The sequence below is a fragment of the Rhincodon typus genome, chromosome 5 (genome assembly GCF_021869965.1).
Source record: "Rhincodon typus isolate 14 chromosome 5, sRhiTyp1.1, whole genome shotgun sequence".
Lineage (NCBI taxonomy): Eukaryota > Metazoa > Chordata > Chondrichthyes > Orectolobiformes > Rhincodontidae > Rhincodon > Rhincodon typus.
Window position 1 is genome coordinate 117,094,506 of NC_063336.1, and position 9,708 is coordinate 117,104,213.

The following is a 9,708-nucleotide window of genomic DNA, read 5'->3' on the forward strand; positions in this document are numbered from 1 at the left end:
CCAACACAATTCCGCACTGGATTCCCTCACCACCAACACAATTCCGCGCTTAGCTCTCTCACCAACAACACAATTCCGCACTGGGATCCCTCGCAACTGTCGATACCATCCGAGTTCAAGACAAGAGGTATGAGAAGAAAAATGTAAGAAAAGAGGGAAAAAAGGAAAAGAAAAGCAATTGGAGTGGAGAAGCCCCAGCTCGGGAGCCTTACTCCACCGCCATCTTGATGACATTTTGTACTCCTCATGGGGATTCTGACACATCAGAAATATAGATCAGAACTTCGGCAGATACTGCTAAACCCATGCTGACTAATGAAATAAAAATGTCTGTGACCAGATTGTCACCTTGTACAGATCTGCAGACTATCTTCAAGTTATTACAGTTCTCCAAATATATTTAATGTGAGATGACGTGGGCCAGCTGCTCATATCATTCCAATGAAATAATTATTTCAGTAATCTCAGCAGAAAGAAATGCTATTATTTTGATCAAATAAGGGGCTAATGATATTTATTCACTGAAATTTGTTCCATGTACAGAATTTTACTTTCTTCAATAAAATGGATGGCTGTTTGACATTTTGTTACTTTATAATGTTCTGGAAAACCTTCATCTCTTCTTCCATGACAACCATGTCTCAGCCTCACACTATTATTGCAAATTGGATCAGCTTTTCATTTTCAGCAGTATGAATATGAATAGCGTCAGAAATGTTTTACTTTACAGTTTATTTAACGTGACAAAACAAAATTTCACAGTGCTGGGATTGCTGTCTTAGTAAGAGTGCATCAATTTTAAAAATGGGACAGCTCAGTGGCTCACTGGTTAGCATTGCTGCCTCACAGCATCAGGGACCCATGCTCAAATCCACCCTTGGGTGACTGACAGTGTGGTGTTTGCACATTCTCCCTGTGCCTGCATGGGTTTCCTCCAGGTGCTCCGGTTTCCTCCCACAGTCCAAAGATGTGCAGGATAGGTGGATTGGCCGTGTTAAATTGCCCATAGTGTTCAGGGATGTGTAGATTAGGTGAATTATAGGGGGATGGGTCTGGGTGGGATGCTGTGGGGGTCTGTGTGGACTTGTTGGGCCAAAGGGCCTGTTTCCACACTGTAGAGATTTTATGATCTTCTATGAAATATTTCTTTAAAGAGTATCCTTGTGAAAAAACTCTGGGGTCAAAATTGATTCCCAGCTGTCATACAAAATAAGCACAAGGTGAAATGTCAGACAGTTTTACAAATTGGAACCGCAAAACTGACTATAAATCATTACTGAAATCTCAATTGACTTTCTGAAAAAATACGCAATGAATATGATGGGTGAAAATGCAAGAGCTCTTCCTTTGTAAAGTTAAATATCTTAAGGCTTTGGCAGTTTTCAAGGTGTCAAACATGGTACCAGAAACAGTACAAGATGATACCGAATTCTTTTTTCCTGAAATCATAGATGGATGAGCAAAGCATGTCAGTTAAAGAGATGAGTGAATACTGTGCTGAAAATGTTCTGCATTCTCCTTTAATGCAGACTAAATGTGCAGCAGTGGAAGTTACATTGTTATCTTGATGTCGCATTACTAAACAGAAATGATGTCCAAGCAGACCACTTCGTGCAAAGATTTAGAAACCTCCTCATAATATTCTAATATGTTTGTTTGCATCGTATTTCCTCATAATACCAGGTTGACTGGCTCTGATCACTTCATAAAACAAACAACTGCAGATGCTGGAGATGTGAAACAAAAACAGAAATTGCTGGTGAAACTCAACAGATCTGGCAGCATCCACAGAGAGAAAGTAGAGTCAATGCTTTGAGTCCAATGATCCTTCTGTAGAACTGAAAGCAGCTAGGAAAAGGTGGTATATGTGTTGATGATGGTGTGTGGGGATGGGTGAAGGACATGGAAAAAGGTATTCAGATTCTAATGTTATTGAACCCTGAAGGCGGCAGGGTTCCCTAGCAGAAAATGAGATGTTGTTCTTCTAGCTTGCACTGAGCTTCGCTGGAGCACTGCAGCAAGCCCAAGGCAGAAATGTTGGCACGGGAACACGATGGTGTGTTGAAGTGGCAGGCAGATGGAAGCTTAGAGTCATTTTTATGGACCGTTGTTCTGCAAAGCAGTCACCCAGTCTGCATTTCATCTCCCCAGTGGACAGCACAGTGGTTCAGTGGTTAGCACTGCTGCCTTACAGCACCAGGGACCCAGGTTTGATTCCAGCTTTGGGTGACTGTCGGTTTCTGCCAGGTGTTCTGGTTTCCTCCCGCTGACCAATGATGTGCAGGTTAGGTGGGTTGGCTATGTTAAATTGCCCATAGTGTCCACGGATCCATAGGTTGGGTGGATTAACCTTGGTAAATGCAGGGATAGGGTGGGGGTGTGTGGGTCTGAGTGGGATGCTCTTCAGAGGGGCAGTGTGGACTTGATGGGCTGAATGGCCTCCTTGCAGTGGGAAATCTGTAGAGATTCTATGATTCTAATGTACAGGATACTGCATTGTGAGCAGCAAATATAGTAGACTAGAACTGGAATGTGCAGTTTAAAAATAAAGAAATTTCATTTAAAATTGAAATTAGAAGTTTTCTTTTAAAGAGTTGCGAGTCTTTGGAACTCTCTTCCCCAAAGAGCAGTGGAGGGAGAGTCATTAAACCCTCCCCTAGAGTGGAGGTAGCTAGCCTTTGACTCCCTTCTTACTCAAGAATCAGGAATGTGGAGGTGAAGAGACAGTCTGGTCAGTCATGTTCTTATTGAATGGCACAGCAAGTTTGAGGGACTGAATTGCCTACTCCAGCTCCTAATTTGCATGTATGTAAACATATCCCAGATTTTCTACTCAATATGGAGGCTACATGTGACTATTTCTGTCTCCTGGCTGTTTCGGGAGTTTTCAGCCAGCTGGGTCAATGCAGAGATCCATGAAGAAATCCATCCAGCACAAAAGGAAATGGAAAAAGAGAGGATACCTCTCCTTTTCCTGGGACTAGCTGCCATATTCAAACAAGTTTTAAAGGTGTCAAGTGGGTGAAAGGGTAGTTGGATCAGAAGGTAGCTATGTGGAGGAAAAGCATTAGGTTGTGTCAGCTGATTTCTGGGGCTGACGATTTGGGTTGGGTAGAGATTGGAATATCTGTTGTGGTGGCCAGTCCAGTTATGCTAGTTGGCCATTGTGTCAGACCAGGTACTAACACGTAATATTTCCTGCTCAGGTATCCAGCTAAGTCCCAGGGTAGCTGGTCCAAGTCCCTGACACTTAGGTTAGCATTAGAGACATTTTTCAAGTTCCAGTTAAGAAATAGCAAATAGATAGAATTTATTTGAACAGGACATTGGTCCGGCCATATTTGAAATATTGTGTGCAGATCTGCTGTAGGAAGGATGTTGTGAAACTTGAAAGGGTTCAGAAAAGATTTACAAGAATGTTGCGAGGGTTTGAGCTATAGGGAGAAGCTGAATAGACTGGGGCTATTTTCCCTGGAGCATCAGAGGCTGAGGAGTGACCTAATAGAGGTTTATTAAATCATGAGGGGCTTGAATAGGGTAAATAGACAAGGTCTTTTCCCTGGCGTGGAGGAAGTAGAGGGTATAGGTTTAAGGTGACAGGGCAAAGATTTAAAAGGGACAGAAGGGGCAACTTTTTCATGCAGGGGGTGGTGTATGCACGGGATGTGCTGCCAGATGAAGTATAGAGGCTGTTACAATTACAACATTTAAAAGGCATCTGGTTGGGAATACGAATAGAAAGGGTTTAGAGGGATGTGAACCAAATGCTGGCAAATGGGACTAGATTTATTTAGAATATCTGGTCGGCATGGCCGAGTTGGACTACACAGTTTCTGTGCTACACAGCTCTATGACTCTATGACTATAATGCAAAAGCTGCTTATGCACACGAGAAGCTATGCAAGATCAATACAGCCTGACTAATCCAGCCATTTGAATATTAAATAGCATGTTCTACACTTCTTTATAAACAACATAAAAGTGTAGGCTGCTACAGCACAGAAAGAATTTAGCACAGTGTCACTATAACAATAGTCCTCGTTCCCTTGGCTGCATTTTTTACAGAGTGATAGAGTCATACGGCACAGAAACAGACCTTTTGGACCAACTCGTCCATGCTGACTAAGTTTCCCAAACTAAACTAGTTCCACTTGCTTGTGTTTGGCCCATATCCTTCTAAACTTTTCCTATTCATGTGGTCTCACCAACACTCTGTACAACTCAAGAATAACCCCCTGAGTTTTATATTCAATTCCCCTTGCATCATTGTCAATGTCATCATAAAGCTGCACAAAGAACATGCACACAAACGTGTCTTTGCTGTGCCCCACCATGGCAGCTTCCTGGAACAAAGATGGCACTGCCCATATCATCACACTGCGTAATGAGCTCCTGGTCCAGGGTAAAATCCACACACAGTCTATCTCAACCAGAGTAAAACTGGGCAGACAATCCAGTTTCACTCAAAGTGCACTGAGCAGTAACCTTGGAGCTCACCTCTGCTCTGCACCAGAGGACGAGCCTTAATGACAAGTTCAATGTCTGTAGTGAAGGTAGCATCTCTCTATATCTGAGACAAAGTGAAGGATTTTGCCTCCTGGTTTAAAGCTGTAACTGGCTCCTGGTCACAGAAGTGCTTTTGGTTCAAATGGGCCAAATGCATTGCAGGTCTTGATATTTCTCACCTTGTAAATACTGCCTGCAGAGCTGCTGTCTGCAGGAGTGTCAAAGCACTTATGAAAATATAAGTTTTTGCTATTGTTACCATTGTGTAAGTGGTGGACATCTTGGTGTTGGTGACACACGCTCTGATTACCTGATCCTTTCAACATACATCTATATTTTCTTCCAATTTTCTTCTTAACATTATTATTTAACTTGCTTCCACTCTTTTAGTCAATGCATCTTGGACCATCACAATTTTCAAATTCTCTGTCCTTTGTATCCTGGCCCTTCTGCCACTAGAAACACCGTGTTGTTATTTACTCTATCAAAACATTTCATCATTTTAAACTGCTTTATTAAATCTCCCCTTCACCTTCTCTGCTTCTTCACAACTGTATAACGTTGGAAAAGATGCATGTAAAGAGTACTATGATGGATTAGGTGATTCACAGATATTCAGTATTGTTTTGATAGTCAGCAGAGTAATTGTGGTTTGAACAACTAGCTGTCACCTTTGAGATTTCACATTAATAGGAAATGAAAGCCATTTCAGCATCTGGAATCTTATGTGCATTACGGACCCTCAAATGATATACATTTTATTTGTGAATTCATTACTGATTTTTGTTTCTTCTAATATCATGTTAAGTTTTAATATGTGATAAACTTTTCGATTTTAAATAAATTACTTAAAGGATATGGCTAGGTACCAGACTTACAGTGAAAACTGTAGCTGGTATAAAACTTGAAACCATAGTAAACAGTGAGGAAGATGGCAATAGGCAACAAGAAATCTTAAACAGGGTGGTAAAATGGGCAGACAGTAATCTGTTCAATAATAAGTTCAATGCACAGAAGTGTGAGATGGTTTTGCTTGGACACCAGTATAAAAGAGAGACAATGCTAGCTAAGTGGTAACATTTTAATGGAGAAGCAAGAACAGATAAACCTTGCTAGGGAGAATGAGACAAATCAAACAAAATAGTGCAATCTTATAGGGATACAATACAGGGATCTGAAGGTTTGGTGTACATATCTTTGAAGGTGGCAGAACAGACTAACATAGCAGTTAATGAAACATGTGGGGATCCTGGGATTTATAAACTGATATACAGACACAGAAGTTATGCTTCATCTATATAAACACTATTTCAGCTCCAATTACAATTTGGAGTCCAAATCTGATGAGTATGCTTTAAGAAGAAATGTGATGGCTTTGTCAAAGATACAGAAGCAATTGACTGGATTAGTTCCAAGGATGAGGGATTATAGTTACATGGATATATTGCAGAGGGTGGAATTGTTCTCCGTATGGTAGACCAAACCAGGAGGAGATTTCTTGCAGGTGCTCAAAATTTTGAAGTGTTTAGACAATTTATTTTTATTTATGTTGTTTCCAATGATTGAAGGTTCAATATGAGCAGCAGTATACTGCCTAATAGGCTGGTAGTGACTTATTTAATAGCAATCATCAAAAGGGAATTTGATCAAGGCAGTAAAAAAGAAAAAAGCTGAGAAATGGTCTGCTCTTGAAAAGAAAAGGTGCAGACATGATGGTCTGTACTATAAAAGTTAGCACGTGAGTTCATTTAATCAATATATTAGATACACCTGTGCCACAGGTGGGACTTGGACCTGGACAATTTGGCCCAAAAGCAGGGACACTATCATAATATACTATTACACAACCCTCTTTGAGCCCATTTTAGATTGGCTAATCAGTTTGTCAGTCATTCAGGACTGACCTGAGGTCTCCAGAAAGCAAAGATTAATCTCCAGGAAACTGTTGTTGCTTTCTTGTGTCATTATTTTATAATCAATTCCCCTCATCATTGAAAATTAGGGAAATAAGTACTGACAGACAAGCATCGGTCTGTTAGCAGTGAGATGTCATGCTATCCAATTGGGGTAGGGAGACAAAGCATCACAAGGATGGCTGCATTGGTTAACTAACACAGGTAGGTGGGGCCAAACACATGAAATGAATGGACCTCTCTAATTTCAAATCTAATGTTGATCTTGCTTTGTGTACCTTCTGAGCAGCTGTAACCTTGTATGCCTTGCTTTGTCTAAGCACCCTGTGATCTGTATTATCTTTATATGTTACGTTCTGGCTCGTTCTGCTCGCAAAACAAAACTTTTCACTGTACTTAGATACATGCAACTGCAATAAATCAAATTAACTTCTCCAGGAATAGATTGGTTAATTGTTGGCAACACTATTCACTGGGCACACCAACATCTGGAACTGTAAATGACAAGGGAGAACATGTACATATATCTGAAAGTTTAAAATGAATATATAGTCAATGCAGCCTAACTGATGATTTCACAAATTTAATATAATCTAAACTAAGGTCCATAAATCTAAATGCTAACCAATTCCAGATGATGCATATTCATTACATTTGTATCAATGCACAGTACAGGATCAATCATTATTTCCCTGAATTTTCCTTTCTTTTGTTAATGGGGGACTGTAAGACCATGAGATATCGGAACAGAATTAGGCTATTCAGCCCATTAAGTCTACTCCACCATTCGATCATGGCTAATCTGTTGCTCAACCCCATTCTCCTGCCTTCTCCCATAACCTTTGGTCTCCTTACTAACAGAGTCTATCTATCTCTGTCTTAAAGACATTCAATGACTTAGCCTCCATAGCCCTCTGTGGTGATGAGTTTCACAGAATCACCACCCTCTAGCTGAAGAAATCCCTCCTCATCTCAGTTCTAAAGGGTCATCCCTTCACTCTGAGGCTGTGCCCTCGGACCCTAGTCTCTCCTACTTTTGGAAACACCTTCTTCACATCCACTCTATCCAGACCTCTCCATATTCTGTAAGTTTCAATGAGATCCCCCTCATCCTTCTAAACTCCATCGAGAACATGCACAGATTCCTCAACCGGTCCTCATATGACGAGCCCTTCACCCCCAGGGATCATTCTTGTAAACCTCCTCTGGACCCCTCCAAAACCAGTGCATCCTTCCTTAGATGTGGGGCCCAAAACTGTTCACAATATTCCAAATGCGGTCTAACTCGACACTTCTACAGCCTCAGCAGTATGTCTCTCCTCTTATATTCTAGCCCTGTTGAAATCAATACAAACATTGTATTTGCCTTTCCACCTGCCAACTGAACCTGCAAGTTAACCTTAAGGGATTCCTGAACTAGGAATCCCAAGTCCCTTTGTGCTTCAGATTTCAGAAGATTTTTCCCATTTAGAAAGTAGTCTATGCCTCTATTTTTCCAACCCAAGTGCATAATCTCACACTTTCCCACACTGTATCCCATCTACCAATTCTTTGCCAACTCTCCTACCCTATCTGAGTCCTTCTGCAGCCTCCCTGCTTCCTCAACACAACCTGTCCCTCCACCTATCTTTGTGTCATCTGCAGACTTTGCAGTTCCTTCATCCAGATCATCAATGTATCATGTGAATAGTTGTGTCCCAACATGGACCCCTGTGGAGTTCCACTAGTCACTGGCTGCCATCCTGAAGAAGTCCCCTTTATCCCCACTCTCTGCCTTGTGCCAGTCAGCCAATCCTCTATCGGTGCCAGTACCTTCCTCCTAACACCATGGGGAGGGGCAGATGGTTTTATTTTTATGTGACTATTTCAGGACAAACCTGGATGAGTTTGGAACTAACTGAATTCCCCAGAAGGCCTTAGGGCAGGAGCAGCTTCACCAGCATTATGAACTGGAACAGAAATGTTCAGTAATACACCATGGCAAACAGTTTGTTTATCTGAAAACAAAACCGTAAAACATATAAACGTAAAGATATCCTTTATAACAGACCAGAAAAGTAACAAAACGTCTCTCTTGAGGCTATATTATTTCTGTAGTGGTTGAAAATTGTCGTCCAATTCTGGGTTGCTGCGACTGAGCGGTGTTAATCAATAACACTTGCGGTGGTCACAGTCATTTCTGCGACACCCCAATCAGCACAAGTCCTGACATCGAATATTCTCAAGGTATCATTAATCCTAAACTAAAACGAAAGAATTGCGGATGCTGGAAATCAGAAACAAAACCAGAAATTGTTAGAAAATGTCAGCAGGACTTACGTTCTGAAGGAGGGTCACTGGACCCGAAACGTTAACTCTGATTACTCTGCACAGATACTGCCGGAGCTTTTCCAGCAATTTCTGGGTTTTTATTTTAAATGTCATTCATCTTACCCTGGCATTAAGGCAGGAGGAATGTATGTCGCGTTGTAGTTAGTTATGAGTGTCCCGGCACTACGGGAAGCCATGATTGCACGGATGTTTGCCTCGGAAATAACAAGCCGAATGGGAACTCTTTGCTGGGATGAGGAGTGTTGAACACAGCATTTCCCCACCCCCCTGAGCTGTCCTGGTGTAACAAACTGTCTCCAGGCAACAGCGCTACGCTAACAGCGCACAGTCTACTGCTCTCTCTCCAAACCCAGCAAAGGCAATCTGAAACAAAACAAACCAGGAAGGGGGTGGGTTGGCACCGGCTGTGTGGAGAGAGAAAACAGAGGAACAGCTTGAAGAAGGTTCACTGGGCTTCTTTTTTTATTATTATTATCGTTCCCTTTGAGTTTCTCCTGTTTTTTTTTGTTGCTGCTTTGTGCCGTTGATTGAGGCAGGCAGAGCGCGATACCGTCCCCAAAAGATTCTGCACAGAGCCCGAGTTAATGTCGGCCTTGTCGTGCTTTCATCCATTTCAAAATGTCATTCCCCCGAAATGTATTCCAGTTCTGAGCAAGGGTCACTCGACCCGAAACGTTAACTCCACAGATGCTGCCAGACCTGCTGAGCTTTTCCAGCAATCTCTGCTTTTGCTCTCGGAATACATATCCTTGTTTCTCCCCCTACAACAGTCACATGGTTGTCATGCAAAACGGACTGGTCATCCAGGAATAGCCTCTCTGCTCCTATGATGCTGCTTGGCCTGCTGTGTTCATCCGGCCCTGCACCTTGTTGTCCCTGGTCATCCAGGAATGCGAGTTCAGAATCCCTCCAGCCCAGCTTGCGAATTTAAGTAAAAACCAAAAGAACTGCGGATGCT

General features: G+C 41.9%; 1 protein-coding gene across 2 annotated transcripts in view; it reads right to left on the minus strand.

The window, feature by feature from the left end:
- Positions 1-9,016, minus strand: part of fam166c (family with sequence similarity 166 member C) — a 35,075-nt gene extending 26,059 nt beyond the window's left edge. Inside the window, exon 1 of one of the 2 annotated variants that reach the window (XM_048597407.1) lies at positions 8,853-9,016. In XM_048597407.1, the coding sequence (XP_048453364.1) occupies positions 8,853-8,926 (74 nt within the window). In that variant the 5' untranslated portion in view covers positions 8,927-9,016. The remainder of the gene's footprint in view (positions 1-8,852) is intronic. The other variant, XM_048597408.1, reaches the window with a different exon arrangement.
- Between the last annotated feature and the right edge of the window lie 692 nt (positions 9,017-9,708).